Source organism: Micromesistius poutassou, assembly GCF_964030765.1.
Source record: "Micromesistius poutassou genome assembly, chromosome: 21".
Taxonomy (NCBI): Eukaryota; Metazoa; Chordata; class Actinopteri; order Gadiformes; family Gadidae; genus Micromesistius; species Micromesistius poutassou.
In genome coordinates, this window is record NC_140291.1 from 10313764 (window position 1) to 10336082 (window position 22319).

The 22319-nt window shown below is 44.7% G+C and overlaps 2 protein-coding genes across 3 annotated transcripts; both read left to right on the forward strand.

Annotated features, from left to right (window-relative positions):
• Positions 1 to 226: 226 nt before the first annotated feature.
• Positions 227 to 11142, forward strand: LOC311367055 (cytohesin-1). 2 transcript variants are annotated; one of them, XM_084485872.1, is made up of 12 exons: positions 227 to 388; positions 5067 to 5149; positions 6890 to 6954; positions 7110 to 7176; positions 7291 to 7409; positions 7980 to 8173; positions 8277 to 8425; positions 8812 to 8924; positions 9494 to 9572; positions 9706 to 9777; positions 9884 to 10038; positions 10246 to 11142. In XM_084485872.1, exons 1-12 carry the CDS (start codon positions 361 to 363, stop codon positions 10322 to 10324), a joined length of 1203 nt encoding a protein of 400 aa, XP_084341998.1. In that variant the 5' UTR covers positions 227 to 360; the 3' UTR covers positions 10325 to 11142. The 2 variants fall into 2 exon arrangements, with proteins under 2 accessions (XP_084341998.1, XP_084341999.1); XM_084485873.1 differs by lacking the exon at positions 227 to 388 and adding an exon at positions 2929 to 3743.
• Positions 11143 to 11520: 378 nt separating this feature from the next.
• Positions 11521 to 19622, forward strand: tap2t (transporter associated with antigen processing, subunit type t, teleost specific). The gene is made up of 11 exons (XM_084485922.1): positions 11521 to 12113; positions 12343 to 12457; positions 12591 to 12721; positions 12982 to 13187; positions 13627 to 13824; positions 14212 to 14340; positions 15232 to 15420; positions 16211 to 16384; positions 16693 to 16852; positions 18454 to 18590; positions 19040 to 19622. The coding sequence occupies exons 1-11, from the start codon at positions 11621 to 11623 to the stop codon at positions 19223 to 19225; spliced, it is 2118 nt and encodes a 705-aa protein (XP_084342048.1). The 5' UTR covers positions 11521 to 11620; the 3' UTR covers positions 19226 to 19622.
• Positions 19623 to 22319: the final 2697 nt, after the last annotated feature.

The window sequence follows — 22319 nt, forward strand, 5'->3', positions numbered from 1 at the left end:
TTTATCATTGAGTTGATTATGTATTCTTGACTATGTCTTGCTATGCTTGTATCATTTCGCGGAGCATTTCATCATTGTATTCATGTATTCAGAATAGAGCATGGGGGTCGTGTGTCTAGTCTGATGTTATTTGTCCTGTGCCAAAATGTAACCTAATTGGCTACTCCCTTTGAAGCCCCGCCTACACCAGTCTGCCGCATGCCGCCGGTGTAGTTAATTCCTCCCAGGCACTTGCCAGTGTTTTAAACCGATAAAAAGCGAGCTTCGTTTTACAAATGCACTGTAAAAGGGGACCTTCTCCCATTTAAATCACCGACAAGTCAGGTTTCTAGTCACTGAGCGTTTCTTAACAACGTAGACATGGTGCTGAAGTCGGAAGACGGAGTTGGTGAGTTGCTCGGTTGCTCAAACGTTAGTTGGTTTTAATTGTGTCCTCGGCTGTTAGCACGGCAGCTAGCGCGACCCTCTGGCTAGACGACCCGCCAGCCCTCCCGCAGAGGACCGGCGGCCCACCGGCACAGGCTAGCACGGGGCTCGGTGGTCCTGGGCTCTCCTTTCTCATGCATTTCCGCTTCATATGCGTTTTAACCTCGAATGAATAGGGTATTATTTGTTCGACTTGCCATATGTTTGTTTAACGCTTCCCATGTGTGGGTCTAGGTCTGTGTGTGTTCAGGGACTCGACATAAGGACGTTTGGTTAAAAGGATTGTGCTAGTGGTACCCCTGGGTTGGAAGGGAGGTGAGGGTTCATGTCAGGGCAGCCCGGTTCTCCCGGATCAGGTCTCTGCGTGGGCTGACCAGGTCCTTCTGTGATGGACTGAGGTCCTCTCAGCTGCTTCTCTGTAACCAAGTGAGCCAGACCGATACAACTAAAAATATACACATAATGGTAGGCATACGATTTTATAACATTTTCGAGTCCAATTCTAGTTTTAAAAAAACATTCTTGAAATGAAAGACCTCCTTTTATGCTTCTCATCGATGTTTTCTAGTGTTTGAACCACGCCAGCAAGGGGCGTAAGAAGACTGGGACGGTGTGTGTGTGTGTGTGTGTGTGTGTGTGTGTGTGTGTGTGTGTGTGTGTGTGTGTGTGTGTGTGTGTGTGTGTGTGTGTGTGTGTGTGTGTGTGTGTGTGTGTGTTACTACATGATAACAGGACTCATGATTATAGGATGCATGATTATGTTGGCCCTTGTGATGGTAATACTGATGGCAATAGTCCTGAGTGGTAAAATCGGACTATTCATCAGATCATTCTGTGTTCAAGCCAACCAACCAACATAAACAGGTATTGAAAAGAAAATACTCTTTCAGATATTTTCGGGGAAATTGCAACGTGTGATTCTTCTAAAATGGTATGTGGACCAACATTGTTCATCTTATTTCGTTTTCTTTTGCCTCTTGAACTCTTGTCCCTTGGCCCTGTATCATGGCATCCCGAGGCTGTATGTGATCACCAGTCACCAGGGATCCCTCCAAAGCCACATGATAAGGCCTATTAAATTATGTTCAAGGCTTTAAATGGCTGCCCCAAAGCCAACATTTGCATGGACAAATGCTGCTTTGTCCAACATGTGTTCACTCGCAGTGGCAGAACTTAAATTACGTCTTCTTCATCCTCCTCCTCGACCCACCCGAGAAGTTATGGGTAAATTGATCAGCCCTTTTGTCTTGAATTCGCCGCTGCTTGGTTGTGTTTCTGGACATGTTATGCATGTCATGCTTGTGGTTTTTCTTGCGTGTGGGCTAATCTTGTGATGCCCAAGTGACCCAATAACAGTGGGCGGCTGCTAAGGCTGTGCTCACTCACTTGGTAGTGGTATAAGCTGACGACAGGCTTAATGTTCATTGGTTATCCTGAGAACAGTGACGGCGTGGTACCTGCTCCGTTGGTGGCTAGCTCCACGCGATGCCGCCATTAATGGAGATAATGATTTAAAGTTAAATTTGCCTCAATGGTTTGAAAAAGCATTGTTCAACTGGTAATTTCGACGGTCTCTGTTTCGTTCTCGTTGGCGCCACCTAGGGTAACTTTCTTAATATTGCAAATGCAATGGCTTTGATTAGTGGGCCCTTATCACCATTGTGTCAACTTGTGTAAGTCTGAAATAGACCCACCTATGCAGCATATGACAATTGACCCCCAGTCATAGTAACAGTCGTTGTCAGTTCTCAGCATCATACATCTTCGTAGCAACGTAGATGATGTCAACCTTCCTGTAAACAGGAATTTGGACAGGACTATGCAACAAAGGGCACTATGGAAAAATGTTAGACATTAAGGAAAATGACCATTAGTGGCACTGGAGTGGGTCTGTTACTTGAAGCCCATTTTGGACCAACTACAATACACTCCATCAACCTGTTATAAGTATACAGTACTCTGGTAAATAAATATGCAATAAAATTGTTACATGCTTGTTATATGCTTACAAATAGTAAGTAGTATCACAAATAGTGATAAACCCCTTGCATTAGGACACTAGTAAATGTAGAAGGATGGCTGCTCTTTGTTTACCATAGAGCTACACGCAGTGATGATGGAAGGAATATGATACTGTGGTTTTCAGGGGAGTTTGGTGCATACACAAGGGGGTAGTCTGTATGACGTGCAAGGTAGGAGGAGTGGACGGGCACACACACACACACACACACACACACACACACACACACACACACACACACACACACACACACACACACACACACACACACACACACACACACACACACACACACACACACACACACACACACACACACCCCCCACCCACCCACACCAAGTTGGGCAGAGGTCTTCCTCTCGTTCTCTCTCTCCCTCCCACACATACACACACACACAAACTCGTCTGCTATAACTGCAGGCTGGCCATACTTCTGCTTGCCTCTGTCTCTGTGGCGGGGAGTGTGTGTTGGGAGGATTAAGGCTGGGCGGTCCTGGAGGGAGGGGGACCAGCAGGCGGACCTCCAGTGCTGGATGGATGGAGGGGCAGGGCTCCATCACTCTGGACCCCATCCATGCCAGGACCGTTCACAGCCCGAGCCGCCCTACTCAGAGTTGTCTTGGATCAAGATAGACCTGTGGAATATCGACAAGATTGGATACACAATGCTGGAGTTTGAGATAGTTTTGGAGAAAAGTTTTGTTATTTTCTATTTTCAGTTTGGATTATCTGCCTTTTGATTCTCATAAGACACAAAATACGATTGAGGTCATTGTTGACGGAACTATGCAACTGAGATTTCTAAATCTTAACTGGTGTGACTTCAGAGTAATGCCGTCATGACCGCACTCACCCTCCTGCGTGGGTGTGCTGTTGCGTGCGCGTCGCGTGTGCGTCTGTCCTCCTTTTTGACGCTCTAATGACAAACCGCAAACCACGCGGCGGAACAGCTGATAAAATAACCCACTCTTTGTTTGGTTGTTTCCCCCCCCCCCGGCCTTTGGACCGCTGTTGCCTTCACCGTTCCCGTCAGTGGCCTGCGTATGATTTCCTACTGGCTGTCATGCGTGCAGAGGATGGGGACGGCAGCAGCAGCAGCAGTAGTAGTAGGTGGGGGGGGTGAGGGGTGCAAGTGAAGGTTAAAAAGACAAGTTTACATCCGTTTGTACTGGCCAGCTGGTCGTCAGCGTCACGGTCGTGACACATCGTCCCGTGTCGTGCCAACACTCGCACACAAACCCACACACACACTCTGGGTGACCTGTGGACTAGGTAGTCCAGCTGGGACGGGAGTCGCGTAAGTAACGTGTGTGTGTGTGTGTGTGTGTGTGTGTGTGTGTGTGTGTGTGTGTGTGTGTGTGTGTGTGTGTGTGTGTGTGTGTGTGTGTGTGTGAGAGACTCCACCACAATGTGGAGTTATTCTTATCTCTGACTTTAAAATGGGAGCAGCTCCAGCCTACTTTAGACTTTCTCGCTGGGGGATGTACATGTGTGTGCATAGCGATAATGATCCTTACAGTGTAACAACTGCCATATCACATCACACATGCTGGATAAGCGTACTTGTATTAAGGAGTCACCATTTTGGATTATTTGTATTTAGGCACCATAGTCCAGGGCTGGCTGTCGGTTCGGGGAGTGAAAGCAGGGGCTGAGATCTGTACCTCAGGGAATAACGGCCCCTCCCTTCATTTGTTCGTAACCTACAATATTTTAATGGCTTTGGCATGGCCTTTTTTTTTTTATTTATAGGGTGTCGCTTTTGCTTTTATAAGTAAATTATACATTGAGGGAAATGCCACATTCACCATAGCATAGCATCGGCATTCAGAATATGTGAAGCCTCGGCCGAACCTCCTCTCCCCTTATAACTGACATTTAAACCTTCACTCTGGCTCTTGTTTTAGCCTCCCACTACAGATCTGCTGTCTGCCATGTGGTTCCCCTCTGCCCCTCATCGTGTGTGTGTGTGTGTGTGTGTGTGTGTGTGTGTGTGTGTGTGTGTGTGTGTGTGTGTGTGTGTGTGTGTGTGTGTGTGTGTGTGTGTGTGTGTGTGTGTGTGTGTGTGTGTGTGTGTGTGTGTGTGTGTGTGTGTGTGTTTCAAGTGGGGAAGGGTGGAGAAATTTGTTCTCCTGTTCAACTTATGCTGTATTGAGTTCAGTTATCCAGGGCATAAAACCACCGCCCTATCCTCGGACAGATGTGGTATTTGGGTTTGAAACTGGCCTAGTCTATTGCAGTGGAGGACTGGTTGGATCAGCTTTTTGTTTTGGGTCCAAAGAAGCATTCTAAAAGTGTGTGTGTGTGTGTGTGTGTGTGTGTGTGTGTGTGTGTGTGTGTGTGTGTGTGTGTGTGTGTGTGTGTGTGTGTGTGTGTGTGTGTGTGTGTGTGTGTGTGTGTGTGTGTGTGTGTGTGTGTGTGTGTGTGTGTGTGTGTGTGTGTGTGTTAAAGCGGGTAGATTGGAGTGTCTGGCAGACATGTGGTCCAATCTGATGGATTAGGGGTTGCAGCAGGGCTGTATTAATAACCCGCCCAGCCCAGGCATTCGCGGGTCTGTGTGTGTGTGACGCCTCTGTCTGCCTGGTGACTGTTGTCTTCATGTCTTCTTCTTGTCTTTTAGTGCCGAATGACCTCAGCCCTGAAGAGAGGAGGGACCTGGAGAGCATCCGCCGCAGGAAGCAAGAGCTGATGCAAGACATACAAGTAACACGCACGCACGCACGCACGCACGCGCGCACACACACAGTGTGGTAAGAGGAGGGATTACTCCGGCCTTTGAGCAGTCTAACTTGTAATCAGGGCTGGAAGCAACAAATGTAACTTTTCAAGAGGGCCTGTGAATGTTTCTTTATGTAAATAGTATATGGCCTGTTCACAGTAGCTCCCTTCCTGTTGCAACCGTAGTGTGTAACCAGTTAGAGTGGTGCTTCCTGCCCCATTGCCTCGAACCTACCACCCTAGCCTTGTTCCGCACAAACCATCGGGACATTTATCACGGCAACATACCTCAACCACGCAAGTCCGCCTAAAGCGATGTGCATGTGTCATTAGGGTGCGCATTCTCAACATCGTATCTCGTATATTTGCATGCAGGTTTAGCCACAGCTTATTTTTTTGTGTGTGTGTGTGAGCTTTCCACCAGGCTTACTCTTAGGAAGGCTTGTGTTGATTCGTCAGCATTGTCCAACACAAACGTCCATAAACTACCCACCATGCCACACACTAACTGCATTTGACTAACATCAGGGGTTGTGACTCTTGCTCCTCGCTTTCCTGTCATTTGCCCTACCCTGGAGAATTTTGGGTAATGAGCCATGGAATATTTTCAGTAATGGAGCCTCAAGTCCCTGTCATTATAGTTAAGTTTAGAAGTCTGGTTAGTAGCCATGGAAATCTTTGCTGATCCCAACAAGACGTTTATGTGTAAGGCCTCCAAAGGACCTCTATTGTTTAATACATGATAGTATTAGTTTATTATTATTATTATAATTTCTTAAATAAAAAATTGGTCAGACAACGTAAGTTAGTATGTAGTAGTAAGCCTTCTGATAATAGATAGCACTGTGATCTCAAGGAGGCAGTGAACCCAAAATCTTTTTTTGTTTTATACGTGGTTAGTAGGAGATGTCTTATAGGATCTTCAACATAGTAATCTATGCCATCGTTTCACTGTTACCAAAGTAGGCCTGTTATTTAGAAAAAACGGTGTATGCTAGTGCTTTTTCCCCCTCCTTCCTCGAACTCTCAACGCAAAACACTTTCTTATAAACTCAGCGTTTCTCGCACAGTATTTCCCATTAAAAGTGTTTCTCTGCAGTGTATTTCCTACTAAAAGTGTTTCTCTGCACAGTATTTCCTACTAAAACCTGAGCTTCTGAGCTCTCAAAGCCACTCCGCTGAGATGTCCCATTCTTTGACCTTACCCCCCCTCCCTCCCCGTGTGAAAGCTTGCACACACAGACGGGACGCAGCCATGACTGGGGGGAATCTGGGTCAGAGGAGGGGGGGGGGGGGGGGGGGGGCAGTGGTCTGGTCCCACCCCCAGCAGCAGGTGCAACGGCTCTCAGGCCGCATTCATCCTCCTGTCCCAAATACCTCCAGCAGGGAAGAAGAAAGACTTTGCTCTCCAAGTCCTCACTGTTGACCACTCACTGGTCAGCCTGCTTTACTGGGTCAACTCAGCAGGATTGTGGCTGGGTCTGCTTGTGTCCCGGGCCATGTGTGATCTCTGCAGACACACACACATGCATGCACACACTCGCGCACACACACAGCATCAAACTCGGTGGGGGCTGGATTAAAGTGGCAGACATTGCAAGGAGGAAGCTTGTGGATGCAATCTCTTGACATCGTTTATGTCGTCATGTGTCATGTGTCTCCCCCAGCAGTGTTGGCTCTCGGCGATCGCCGTACATGTCTAACTGGTCCTCTCCTCTCTCTCAGCGTCTGAAGGATGAGATTGCAGAGGTGACCTGTGAGATCGAGGACCTGGGACTCACCCAAGAGAGGTAACGTTCTGTACCAACTGGTCAATCAGACCAGATGAGATCACCATAAGATCCCACAGGCCTGGAGGCGTTTGGTACCAGAGTGGGCTAATCTTGTGGAGGTGGCGCTGGGGTCCTCGGGCCTTAATGAAAATTGTGTTTATTTTTATCCATAGAAAGAACATGCAGAGGAATAAACAGATGGCCATGGGCCGTAAGAAGTTCAATATGGACCCAAAGAAGGTAAGCGACAATGGAAACCCATATGGACTATGAAGTCTCCCTCACTGCTGAGGAGTGTCATGCTCAGCTGGATAGCCTCATAGCCTCTCATCCTTGTTGTTTTCCGCTGCCTAGGGGATCAGGTTCTTGATTGACAGCTCCCTCCTGAAGAACACATGTGATGATATTGCCCAGTTCCTGTACAAGGGGGAGGGGCTTAACAAGACTGCCATAGGAGACTACCTGGGGGAGAGGTGAGTGAGGCAATAATGACCATGGCACACACTGAGGATTTTTGAGGCAGATTATGGACAGATTATATTTTGGAGCATCCTCTCCAAAAATGCTGTGGTTTATCGTAATCCCTATCTCCCTACTCTGTTAGCCTGGCATTGCCAGACAAATGGAAAACTGCAATCAGTCTGGGACCTCTCCGTTCATTTGTGATTTCCAAGGGGAATCAACAGACTGTGCTACATCAGTGGCCCCCCATCTTTGTGTTTTCTGAAATTGCCCCTACGGCGCTCTGCACCGCCATTGTATTTGTGCTGACTCATACAAGATAAACGGTCGTGATTGGTTGGCCTATCTCGTTCCAGACAGAAATATTTTTGTATGGCAGGGGAGTCGGCCCTTATCTGCAGAGCAAATAAAACATGAGCTTGCGAGAATCGTATGGTACCCACGCCAATACTCGTTGGCATTTTCCAAATATCATAATATGGAAATATCTCCTCTTGCGTGTTTGGATATGTTTAACAGAGGCACAGAGAATGAAGTGGTATGTCCTTTAATCTCATCTTTATTCCGGTGTGTGTTTCCAGAGATGAGTTCAACCTCCAGGTACTGCATGCCTTCGTGCAGCTGCATGAGTTCACGGACCTCAACCTGGTGCAAGCCCTCAGGCAATTTCTGTGGAGCTTCCGTCTGCCCGGCGAGGCCCAGAAGATCGACCGCATGATGGAATCCTTCGCCCAGCGCTACTGCCACTGCAACGCCGGAGTCTTCCAGAGCACAGGTGAGGACCGGACACCACCGCCAGGTGGAGGAGGGGGAGGCGAGGAGGGTGTGGAGGAGGTGGTGAGGGACTCACAGGTGTTTTTCCGCTCTGGCTCTTCCAGACACGTGCTACGTGCTGTCGTTCGCTGTGATCATGCTGAACACCAGCCTGCACAACCCCAACGTGAAGGACAAGCCGTCCGTGCAGAGGTTCACCGCCATGAACAGAGGTATCAACGACGGCGGGGACCTCCCAGAAGACCTGCTCAGGGTACGGGGCTTCTTCTGAATATAATCAGGCGATCACACTGCATGTTCATCTTTTTACAATTTCCATTTTGGTGCTGCCCTATACGCTGCCCAAATCATAGGAGGCTGCTGCCTATTGCATACGTAGATATCCCCTTGATGAAATGTAAATGATAGCCCATGAAAGGTCATCACCAAACATACTATTTATATTTATAATGCAAATAGGCCACATGGTGGGGATATACCCAAGGGGCTCTTTTAAACCCTTGACTTAATTTGTCTTCAGTTTGTCCTATCATACCTTTTGCAGCGATTCCTCGATCATATAGATGGCCATCTACCATCTTCTTTTGGTTGTTTCTTCTCTCAATATTTTGCATGTTCTCACATGTTCCCACCCTGCAGAACCTCTACGACAGCATCAAGAATGAACCCTTCAAGATTCCAGAAGATGACGGGAATGACCTGACTCACACCTTCTTCAACCCCGACCGGGAGGGCTGGCTGCTGAAGCTAGGTGTGTGTGTGTGCTCCATCGATTCCCATCACGACATATTAGTTATATATTTGACTTATTAGTTTCTCTATTGTTGACTCTCTCTGTTTCATTTGTTTTTCATGGGATGGTCTCACCAGGAGGTATGTATGAGCTTTAAAGAAACAAAAAAAAGCTTTGCAAACGCCATCTTCACGCAACGCTTTTAAACTTTGCTTTGCTGTCCCTCATACGCACTGTAGCGGCGTTATCTGCTTCCGTTTCACCTAACTTCCCATTTTCATTTGCCAAAAACAAAAGGTCATTTGTATTTTTGTTGCATCTACCAAAGGCCTCTTGACCCTATGCTGTGTGTCCCTAAGCATTTGGCCTTTCATGTTTTGAGATGCAACCATGTCAGCCAATAAGCTTTTTAACATTGCTACTGCTCCGCTCCATGCCTGGCCATTCATCCCCCCCACGGACATTGAGCATGCCTGCTTTCAAGTGACTGTTGTCATGACTACAACTACATAATGAAGCCGGCTTTCCCATATTTTCTGCCGTTTTGAACTATTCGAAGTCCCTCGCTCACATGTCCTCTCACCCACCAGGGGGCCGCGTGAAGACCTGGAAAAGGCGCTGGTTCATTCTCACCGACAACTGCCTCTACTACTTCGAATACACCACAGTGAGTAGGGCCAACGCTGGACTTGATGGCAAGGCACCAGTGTCCAGGAAACGGGGCCTGCGCCGTGCTCACTGCGTGCTCACTGTATTCTCACCGTTATTGATGACTTGTGTTTCCTCTGTCGGCATCCTAGGATAAGGAGCCCAGAGGGATCATTCCCCTGGAGAACCTCAGCATCAGAGAGGTGGAGGACTCAAAGAAACCGGTAAGCTTTTAAAAATACAGCGTCTTAACCTGTCAATAAAGTAAAGGCAGATCCTTGTATTTAATTTGTGGCCAATCTTTTATGAACCCTCCATTTCTATTTCCAGAACTGTTTTGAGCTCTACATCCCGGACCAGAAGGACCAGGTGATCAAGGCCTGCAAGACGGAGGCCGATGGCCGGGTCGTCGAGGGCAACCACACCTTCTACCGCATCTCGGCCCCCACGGCCGAGGAGAAGGACGAGTGGATCACCAGCATCAAGTGAGCCCCTCCCCACCCCCCCTCACTTCCCAATTCCTTCTCCAAAGCCATCCCTGCCTGTCCTTATACTACTCTTTACGATACTTTAGGGCTCAAAACTCTTCTGTTTTCCTTGGCTTTTTCCTACGATGTACGTCTGTCTGGTCGACCATTCAGCACACTGAATGGTCGTCTCATCATTCTGGCCGTGTCTCCATCTCCCTATAGAGCGGCCATCAGCAAGGATCCCTTTTACGAGATGCTAGCGGCCCGGAAAAAGAAGGTGTCTTCCCTCAAGGGGCTGTAGCTTCTGCGTGGGAGCAACCACTGCTCTGTCCATCCGTTCCATGCCGTGGACAGTGCACTATGAGGACCTCCATGCCCACAGGGCCATTTTGGACGAGGGACACTGTTGTGTGTTGTTCATAACAGCCGTATACCTAAGCAGGGGTTAACTGTTGGACCTAGAGACCGAGGGGAACGGCCTTTCTGGTGCCATCATCTCCTCCTTCTCTTTCTTTCTCTTTCTTCTAAAACACATACACATACACAAGTAATTGTTACTTTTTCTGTCGAGACACAGAATGATCTACAATCAAAGCACTTCTGGCAGATGTACACCTCCCTCTGCTCCTCTAACATACAAATTAGAGGACGGAGTATTTAGATATTTCGCTATTTAAGTGATACTGCAGTTGAGCTCAACAGGAATTCCCCCAATCTATTTCATGGTGTCACAAAATGGCAGTTTTCATTTCTTTGATGGTACATTTTTTTATACCTTTCTTTCTAAGCCTTTCCTTATATTCAAATACAATTTATTTGAAAGCAAGGGCGACAAAATGCTGGACATTTAGGTTATCCTACTATATTTCATATCCTCTTTGAGCTACATTTAAAAATATCATACTTTGTAAATAACGTGTTTACATTATTTAAATAATAAGAATGTCCTCATTTACTTTTTCCCAATTTCAACATAAGAATATTTTGTTTGTAGTGGTAAGTTCTGCACTGTTTATACAAATGAAGGAACTGGTTAGATAGTAAAATATTTATTTACCATTTATTGTAAGTTATTGTTTTACGTTTTTTTTCAATAAAGTGATTTAAGATTGGACCTTTGTTTGATATACTTGTGTCGTTTGTTGTTGGGGCTGTTCTACAGTATCATGATCCCACAGACAGGCCATTCCTTAAACTGCTAAACTTTAGTCTCGAGTAGTTTATTGACTGGACGACGGCGTTTTATGGACACGCATGATTTATTTTTATATTTCATGCTATTTCACCTTTATTCTCGGAATTTCGAGATTTAAATCGACATTAATCTCGTCATGGTTAAAAACAATAATCATGCGTGTCCCTAATACGCCGTCGTACTTCTCTGCTGCCATCCTCTGGCAACAATTAAATATTTATTTTAATTCGACATTTATGATTGATCGTCCTGTTCCTCCAAATCTCGCGAATGCGGTTCGCGCGAGATAATGCTGCGGGAACTGAAAGATAATGCAAAGCGAAACTAAAGTCGTACGGACAGTGGCGTACTTGCCTCTTTATTTTAATATACTTATAGGCTAAACATTTTAAGTCGTTGAAAATGAAATGGAAGACGTATGGATTTGTCCTCCTCTCGGACATTATGTTCTGGCTGATACTCTTTGCCGAACTGGTGTTGCTTCAGTTCCCAAGTTGTGGTGGATTGCCTGGTTTGTGGACTTTTGGACTATTAAAACTGCTCCTAATCAACACATGGACCGTTTATATTGACGATAAACCCACACCTGTTGTGTTCAGGTTTGTGACTCTCTTGTGCCTTTTGCTTCCTGTTTTTGAAAGTGGACGAACTCTAGTTGGGTTTTCTACTTTCAACGGCAGTCCAGTCCCTACGCTTGGTATGATCGCATTGGCCCAAATATCCTCCATCATAGCATGTGCGTTATGGGAGATGGATTTGACCCATGGGCAGATGAAGAAAGCAGGAGGTCCACACCTCGGCTCCACGGCGGTGCTGAAGAGGGTGCTGAAATACTTCATGCCAGACCGCCTCTACCTTATGTTTGCCTTCTTTTTCCTAATCCTGGGCGTGGCTTGTAAGTTTAACAATAGGCCTATTGAATTAACAATATTATACAATATAATGTTAATATTATATGTAAGTTAGAAAATATTATATTTAATTAAGCCAATTCTGAGATTATTTTAGATTCTACTTTTAGAAAATAAAAGCAGTGATGGACGGCTCGGACTTTTGACAAATGACACGATTATTGTAGCCCACTTTGATAAGAATCCTTAATCTGTGTGTCTATTACCCGATAGGTGATGCATACATCCCACTGTATCTGGGAAGAGTCATTGATATGCTGCGAGGTCAGCTCTATCAAACACACTTTCTGAAGAACCTTGGATGGCTGGCCCTTTTTTCTCTTGGAAGGTATGCTCGTTAGTCGTTTCCCTTGTGCAGATTTACCCTTCCTTAAATAATACATAGACCATAGCTACTTAATTGTTGAACCAGTATTTCTGCATTTGTCAGTACCTGTCTTTCTCATGCTCTTTCGCTCTAGCCCTCTGTTCTCTGCGCTGAGAGGAAGCACGTTCATGTGGATCCTGGCCAGGCTGAACCAGAGAGTCAAGAGTCTGCTGTACAGCAATCTACTGCAGCAGGAGATACAGTTCTTTGAGGACAACAAGCCTGGTGAGACATACACTAATAATACCTGTTGTGTGTGTGTGTGTGTGTGTAGTTCTGGGGTTTGATTATTTTTTGGTGTACTTACACCTGGCTTTCATAGTGAATTTCATTTAATCGGCACATTCCTTAGTTAGCACTGAATCATTGTGCATCACCATCACTGACTCTCTCCGTCTCCCTCTGTCTCCCTCCCCCCACTCTCTCCCTCTCCCTCTCTCTTCTTCTCTCCCCCCCCCCCCCCCCCCCACTCATCCCTCTCTCAGGAAGCCTGGCCTCCCGTCTGCATTCGGACGTGGACAGGATGGGCCGCACCGTGGCACTGAACTGTAACCTGTTGGTACGCAGCACCATCCAGAGCGTCCTCATGCTGCAGCTCATGGTCAGGCTGTCCTGGCAGCTCACCCTGCTCACCGTGGTGGAGATGTGTCTCCTGAGCCTCATACAGAGCCGCTACAGCGCATACAGCAAGGTAGGAAGCTGCAGATATGACTGTTGGAACAATCAGAACATTCAGAGCTTTTGTGCATGCGGGTGTGATGTAAATATATGAATAGAGCAAAAAGTGACATTGAGCACATTTGTGAGAATGTTTGAAAGCTTGGGAAAATCCTATTTCATGAAGTGACACTTGATGATGGACAAAGCAGGTCTGCACTAAATATCCCAGGCTGTGTTCCGGGATTTGTTTCATAAGAAGAGAAAGTTTTTGTAATAACCTGACGACCAATATTATAATTATAATATATATATACGATATGTATTTCTGAGGAGCATACGCTGAATTCAGATAGAGGTCATTAAGGAGCAGGCAGGCAGGCCTACAGGTATACTGGGGATAGAACCCTAGAACCTCTGGAGGTCGATGTACCTACGGTCTCATTGTTCCTCATGCATGGCGGCTCCCACAGGAAATGAAGGAGGAGCTGCAGGACTGCCAGGCGGAGAACAAGCGGCTGGCCACCCAGACCCTGGGCAGCATCAGGGTGGTCCGCAGCTGCGGGGCAGAGACCTATGAGGCGGGGGTGTACGGCCGGGCACTGGACCAGATGAGAGACCTCCAGACACGCAAGGGCATATACAGCGCCACTTTTCTCCTGCTGCGCAGGGTGAGGAGGGCGGCTGGGAGAAGGGGAGGGAAGAGAGGGTTTAGGTTTTCAATTCAAAACACCCTTCTTAGTGCGTCTGAGGGTCATAATGGGAAGGAGTATCTGTCTTATGAAACCTAGTTTTGTGTTTTATTTTAAGGGTTGCATTGTTGAAATAATTTGGAGGGTTGCATCGTTAAATAAATAATATTTATAATATTTAATAGAAAAGCAGTTATTAAAATGAAAGTATTTGGGAAAAAAAATGATAAACACAGAGAGAAACACGATTTTTATGATTATTACTTGACTTACTACCAGAAAGAGCAATGCGAAGATTCCTCAGCACACGAGGTGGTTCATGTTAATGAACTCTAAATCCATCCCTTGTCACCTCTCCTCCTGTAGCTGGTGAACGTGGGGATCAAGGTGCTCATCCTGGTCCAGGGCCGCTCCCTGATCTCCTCTGGTCAGATCACCGCGGGCGACCTGCTGGCCTTCTTCCTGTACCAGAGGCCTCTCTCAACAAGCATACGGGTGAGGATCACCCTCAGCCCTACTAATGGTCACAGTCTCATGACCGGCCATGAGGATTTTGATTTTGGTCTCAGTTTGATCCGTCTTGGGACAAAAACACTTAAAGGGGTAGTTCAGGATTTTTGACATCTGGTCTCATTTCCAAGTGAGCCAGTGTGTTATTTATCATTGGAGACTTTTCATTCATCGTTCATTCGTTCATTCGTCCTTTTAGTTGCAGAAATCGCTGGTGCTAGGCTAACGCAAGTCGAGGGGAACTGCTAGCCTGCCAATAAAAACAGTTTTACCCACTCCAAAGTACACCTGATGCAAACCAATTATAATGCCAGACTATCGATGTAAATGTCTGTGTTGATAGAATAATATTAGAAATAAAACTATCCTTGTATCGCAATGATCACATTACATTTTGGGGGACTACTTTCTCAGCAGTGGCGGAATTTCACTTTGCTCCGGTGTAGCAACCAATTCACTACAGCAGAAGGTAAACAGAGAAGCGCACTCCAGGTAGTATCAGTCCGCCGCTGCCGTAGCTTGCTTCCAACTACAGGGATTATAAACTAAATGCAATGCAATGCAAGGGTAAGTTTATTTCTAACACTATTCTATCAACACAGACATTTACATCAATAGTCGGGCATTAGAATTGGTTTTCCTCGGGAGTGGGTAAAACTTTTTTTATTGGCAGGCTAGCAGTTCCCCTCGACTTGCGCTAGCCTAGCACCAGCGATTTCTGTAACTACAAGGACTGAATGAAAAGTGTTGAACGGTCTCCAATGATAAATAACACACTGGCTCCCTTGGAAATGAGACCCGATGTCCAAAATCCTGAACTACCCCTTTAATCCCAACTCACATGGAAGTCGTTCTAAAAGGTTGTTGTTCATCCAGGAGTTCCTATACGCCACGGGAGAGATGGAGAGCACGGCCGGAGTCATCGCTAAAGTGTTGGGATATTTGGACCGAACGCCCAACGCCAAACCGGCAGGACAGCTGGCCCCCGAGCCACTGGGGGGCGGAATCATCTTCCAGAACGTGACTTTTGCCTACCCGAGCACCCCTGATAAACCCGTACTCAAGGTGAGCATCTGTTTGGGGACAGGACTGCTAGTTTTCAGACTAATCTGACCCGGATCAAAAGAGCTGCAAACTATTAAGTCAACAGAAAGGTGACACACCTTGTATAATTTCGGACCACGGTTGCTATCACCAGTGTAGTTGCATATTTGTGTAGCGGAGGTAGCTCTGCTAGGCAACTTGGATTCCATGGATCCAATTGTTCCTGGAGGGAGGGAACCAATCACAGAACGGGGGACAGCAAGACGATGACGACATCTATGTGACACATAGACACATGTCGTTTGTTTATATCTATGGATCCAACATGGCAGCAGACGAGAAGTAATCTTTTGATGCAGCCTTAGATAGTGTTCTAAGTAGTTTAGAACGCAAGTTTATTTAGAATTTTATTTTTATTGGCTATGAGGCTACGTACAGACGCATTTGATAGACAATCGTAGCTCCAAATAAACCGCTCTGGGCATTCGTAAACCACGCCTCAAATATGAGAAAATGAATGTGTGGTTCCCAGACTAAATCTTCTTGAGATTTGGTCCGGTGTTAGCCAGGCTATAGTGGAGGGAGGATGGTAAAGTGGCTAGGCTGTCTCCCAGTAAAAGTACTAGGTTCGCTCCCCAGTGGTTGCAGCATATGGGCATTCTCCAGTGAGATTCCTAACCCCTGCCTGCTTCTTTTATGACAAGTATCTGAATACTTAAGTATCCCAACGATGGCTGCTTTGAATTGCTTTAGACTATCCCTTAAATATAATATTGGCTTTTACAGTACACACACTCTCTCTTTGCACAAGTCTCTCTCTCTGGAAGTACGCCCGGGGAAGATGACCGCCCTCGTGGGTCCCTCTGGTGGAGGGAAGACTTCCTGCGTCAGCCTCCTGAAGAGGCTGTACGAACCTCAGGATGGACAGATCCTGCTGGACGGACAGCCGCTGCACAGCTACCAGCACAAATACCTCCACCAGAAGGTAGTCCCTGGGTTCAGGCCCTGAGAGACTTCAAACTAACTCAAGCATTTCAACTCAAGCTTTTCTGATAAAAATTGTACATTGTACAAATACTTACCGCAAAGGACTTCTTAGTAATAGCCCTTTACTGTCACCGAGAACTTTTCAGGAAACAAATTATTTTGCAAATATATAAGTAACTATAATACATAACGGTGAATGACAGCCTTTGAAATAATCTCTTGCTTTTGTAGTTATTATTGTTATCGCTTTTTGTGCACAAAGGGCTATATCAATAAAGTTTGATTCACTCCCTCCTCTGACGGCAGGTCACCCTGGTCCCCCAGAACCCGGTCCTGTTCTCAGGCTCGGTGGGGTCCAACATCGGGTACGGGGTGGAGAACTGCACCCTGGGAATGTTGGAGGAGGCGGCGAGGAGAGCCAGTGCCGACGGCTTCATCGCGTCGCTGGAACGGAAATACGACACAGGTGGGCCGTCCCTCCACACCTGGGGGGGGTACTCCAGTCAACCAAGCTAAAGGCAAAGCCGGGTGTATTTCGCTTCGCCTCGCTGCTTTCAGTTAGAGTTCCGTTCCATTGACATTATTTAAGGGAATCTTCGCTAAGTAACCATGGCAATTTATCCGACCAAACTAACCGGGTCGGTAGGCTATCTGTCAGGCTTACTTGATTTGTGTTTCAGAGAAGTCCGTCTGTCGGAAACAAGTGTACCATCAGAAGGTTCCGCCAAGCCTAGTCCTAGATTTTGTCATAAATTTACATATATGAAGTACAAACAGCCTATACTTTTTTATACTTTTTTTTTATAAGGGTCTCAGATTAAATGATTAATTAATTAATAATATAAATTAATTAATGAATTAATTCTAATCTATTGTTATCATGGATATTTTCCACGATATTCTACAGCAATCGGGAACAGGCAGTTGGGGAGTTGTCTAGCGCTGGTGCTGTGGTGCGGGCGACCCGAGTTTGCGTCCTGACTATGTCATAGAATTCTTGGCGTTGGCTTATTTTTGTAATTCCCTTCATGTCAGAGAAAGTAGTCCTAACTTTTTATATAATAACTTTTTATATAATAAATATGTCTTACAATTTCCCTAGAACCCAAATATAACTTGCAAAAACCCCTGTTAATATTAATGTTACTGATATTGAAGTCTTTTTCACAATGACAAAGACACTGCTGCATGGGAAAATATTTAGTCAATTTAGAATATTTTTTTCTGGCTGCATTTACTAGGCCTATCTCTTCAAAGAAATGGAAAATAAATGGCATAAAAAGTTATTTGATTTCTCCAGTAATCCTTACTAAATTACTAATTGTGTGGGGATTGAACCCTGGACGACCGGGTGCAAGTCTGACACATTGCCTCGAGACTATCTCCTTGATTACAAAATCATGGTCAGTATTAAATTAAAATATGTTACGCTTAATACTACTTGTGCATTCAACAGATCGGCGATTATTTTTATTAATGGTTACGGTGTTCCCTTTTTGAGTTATTATATACTTGTACTCCCACTCTGTCCTTTTCAGACTTTGATCCATGATTCGACATTCACGGTTCTGGGCTGGTTACATATCTCGTGGGCTTAATCCACGATAACGTGAGCCTGGTTTGAACTAACCTGAGCAATGTGCAGCTGAATTGCGTTGATGGAACGGCTTTAGCCTCAAGTGGAAGTTAGCGTTAGTTTTAAATGGGCTTACTCAACTAAGAGCCGCCTTTGTTAGCTTTTCGTCCTTTATTTGTATTTTCGTACCTCTGTACACACAGCAATAGGTATTCCTTGTCAAATTGTCAATTGTTAACGTATAATTTGAAGACAAAATATACAGTATATATTCAATGATAACAACAATAATTTTATAATATTACTTTTCAAGACATTCAAAGAAATCATTTAATGCGTTCATTTTGTGTGTGCAGTGGGGGGATATGAATCCTCTTCTAAATAAATAAACAAACAAACAAAAACTCATAAAGCTCACTAAAGGAACGTAGTGTAATTTGCATAAATAAGACCCAAAATGAATCCCGGATATGTGATGTCTCCCTCTCTAGACGTGGGGGAGTGTGGCCTGAAGCTGGGGGCGGGTCAGAGGCAGTGCGTGGCCATCGCCAGAGCGCTGGTCCGGACACCCCGCGTCATCATCCTGGATGAGGCCACCAGCAGCCTGGACGCAGACATGCAGCACAGCGTACGTCTCCCATACTCTGCGTCTTATCTGTAGGCCCCCACGGCCGGGGATCCGTGGACGTGCTTAGGGCCTGTGGGGTGAGTGAGGTGCGCCCCGGGGTGCACCTCACGCTACGGGCCCCACAGGCCCTAAGTGTTTGAAGCCGTCCAGAAAGGCTGCAGTGATTGGCCCAGCACTTAGTGTTCAGCTAACCCTCCAATCCTGGGGGTTGCCGAGATTCGAGATCCCGCTGCGTAGCGGTGTTGCGTCTAAAACGGCGTAATAAACACTGCACCTCAGTTTAAAAATAAACATGATAAAACCCCACGCATAAATCAAACTGGATTGTGGGATGTTTAGGAATGTTGCTGCCTATAAGGTCCTAGGTTCTCAGCCTGCGTGTGAACGTGTGTGTGTGTGTGTGTCTGTTGCTGTGTGTATGTGTGTGTGTGTGTGTGTGTGTGTGCCAGGTGGCGAGGGAGTTGCGGGGGCAGGGTGTGACCCTGCTGGTGGTGGCCCATCAGCTGAGGACCGTGGAGAACGCGGACCACATCGTGTTCATGGAGGGCGGGGCCATCGTGGAGCAGGGCACGCACCTGCAGCTCATGGCCAGGAGAGGGCGCTACCACCGCAGCCATCAGGCCCTGTTCGACTAGAGGCCCAGTGTGCTTCTCCTGCACTCAGAACATCAACCACGCGTTAACCACGATATTTATATGATGTAGAAACTTACTTTAGTCGTAAGACTCGACCAAGAAAAGTTTAAAAACCTTTGGGCCTGAGTTGATGTCCACACTTTTTTTTACTTACGCTACCTTCACCACAGTTATGTTGAAGCTACTCATATGTTGTTGTTGTTGTTGTTGTTTTTCTATCATAAAATGTTTGATTGATTCTATTTCTTTATGATTTTTTTGTGTTTGTCATTTTTGAATTGATAATATATGATGTATTTTTACATTAAAAAACACCTCTTCTTAAAACGTATTGGATGGCATCCGGCTTCTCATCAGGCGCTCACATACATGTAGGTGTGTGGCGTGGGTTCGAGTTTATCGCAGTATAACGTGAAACAATAAAACAGAAGTACTCCCTAATGGTAATGAAGTGTTTGAATGTCAGGCTCCCTCAGCAGTGGTTCCACTGAAGTCTGGAAGAAAAGCTATGATGGGTTTCAAACAAAGAGTTTAGTTTAGTTTATTAGGATCCCCATTAGCCATTACACCAGGCAACAGCTACTCTTTCTGGGGTCCATATTTAATAGAATATATATATACAAGAACAACATACAATAAATCAACAATACATGAAAACAGGATAAAGAAGAAAAGAGAACAGTAACATCACGTAATCTTCACACAATGACCTATAGTGAAGTATAAATAAACTTGTAAATTAATAAAATGGATTTTGAGCTGTTTTTTAAAGTGTATTTTAACCTTAATTTCTATGATTGTGTGAGGTAAAGAGTTCCATATTGACATAGCTCTGTACATACTGTTTTTTTCATTGCATTCGATTTAGGCATGGGCACTGTAAAACGTTCCATTACCACCTGCCTGGTAGAGTAGTTATGTCTACTACTGGTGTGATTAATTAATTTGTGCAAACAATTAGGTTTGTTGCTAATACAAATGCTCCTAAAAAAACAAGGTGAGACTAGCTAGCAGTCTTTGTTCTACCATGAGCCAAGATAGGCATTTATGCATATGTAAAATATTAGACCTATTTCTACACTGAAGGGCAAGGCACGCCACTCTATTTTGGACTAGTTGTAGTTTTATCAAGTCCTTTTTCACTGCACTTGACCACACAGTAGGACAATAGTCAAGATGGGACAGAACCAGTGCCTGGATTACTTGGACCACAGAGGTTGATGTAAAGTTATCATTATTGTATGTTAGCAGATACATTTCATTATTTCTATCTGAGACCTTGTCTAGCATCTCACATAATTTATTCATAAGTACAGAGAGTTGGCATTAGGTGGTCTATAGCAGCATCCTATCACAATAGGTTTTAAATTAGGTAAATGTACTTGTATCCATAAAGGTTCAATACCCTTCATCATAAGGTCCTCCCTTCACTTAACAGGCAGTGTTGTGCAAGTTCACACTTCACATGAACTAGTTCAAAGTTCAGTTCATACAAAAGAAAATGAATAAATTCACGCTCATAGTTCACCAATTCAGTTTTGAACTAGTTCATGTTCAGTTCATTAAGTTTTTTTTAGAAACTGAAGAAAAACTGTTGGAGTGAGTATTCTGTGCTATTCTGTACTACAATATCAGATTGTTGTGGATATTATTTGTACACCTGTTTCATTCATCACAACTAAGGCAGTAACTCGATTTAATAAACATGTCATCTGGACCTAAGCATCAATTCAGAATGTCACAAAATCTGAACTAGTTCAAGTTCAAGTTCTTTAGTTAAAAATATGTTATGTTCAGTTCAAAGTTCATAGAAAAATGAACTTGTTCAATTAACTAGTTCTTTTGAACTACTTAATGCACAACACTGTTAACAGGAATATGATTTTGTATGAAAATCGCCACACCACCTCCAAAATTATTTTCTGTAGATGTTATAGCCTTGTATTGCTATTTCAATGTCGTCAAATGACTGATTTAATGTGATTCTGAAATAGCTAATATATGTAGATTGTTAGCATGCAGTAGACTCCTAACCTCCTGCACTTTATTTCTAAGGCTGCAGATGTTTATGTGAGCAGGCTGGATAAGTTAATACATATTCCCTGATAATCTTCCAATAGTATTTTTTATTAGTTAAATAATATGATGCAGTTCAGCTCCTGTTAAACAGAGGGAGACATACTCTAAGAAGGGCTTCCGTTTAGTTGTGGTTTGGTTATTGAAGTTCCTTGGATCCCGGTAAATAATGAATGAATGCCCTGTTGGTACATAATAAGTGTGTGTTCAATGCGTTCATGACAAAGAGGACTCAGTTTGGGAAGGTTTTATTATTGGATGTGAGCAATTATCACTCCCCAAAGTCAAGGAAACTGCAAAGAAGGTTTATGTGCATAAGAAATCTCTCCACATTTAAAACATGACACATAGACCCTTAATATTTGGTCCATAATTGTTAATTATTTTCTTAATAATTAATCGAATATGTGAGATATAAAAAGGTTAGTGAATATGACAAAACAATGGCACAGAGCATAGCACAAAGATGACCAACTCAAATTTGTCTAAGTAAATATTAACTTAATATGATGATGTAAATTGTCATATGATAAATGAAATAGCCTAGCCTCCAAACCAATAGATCACTTGTGGGAGTCCTCATGTTCAACCTGCTCATAAGTCCCAAAGTACTACATTGATGTTAACAGTTCCAACCTAGAGATAGGCTCTTCATATCAAAACACTGACCTCATGTTCACCTTGACTCTGCATAGCCTTCTCCCTTACCCTCAACTGCCCTGTCTCCTCCCTTAAAACACCCCTCTTACGCACTTATTGTATGTTGTACGTCCTGGCACTTAATGTACGCACTTATTGTATGTTGTACATCGTGGCACTTAAAAGTAGTACTTAACATTGTGTAGCATATTTTCCTAGCTGTCTTTGTTATAGAATGGGAATGGGTTAACCTAGCAATTTTAATAATAATATCTTTACTGTGCCAACAGCGATATATTGTTGTTTCTCCTTCTCCTGACAAATGTACTTATGTAAGTCGCTTTGGATAAAATAGCCTGCTAAATGCCCTAAATGTAAA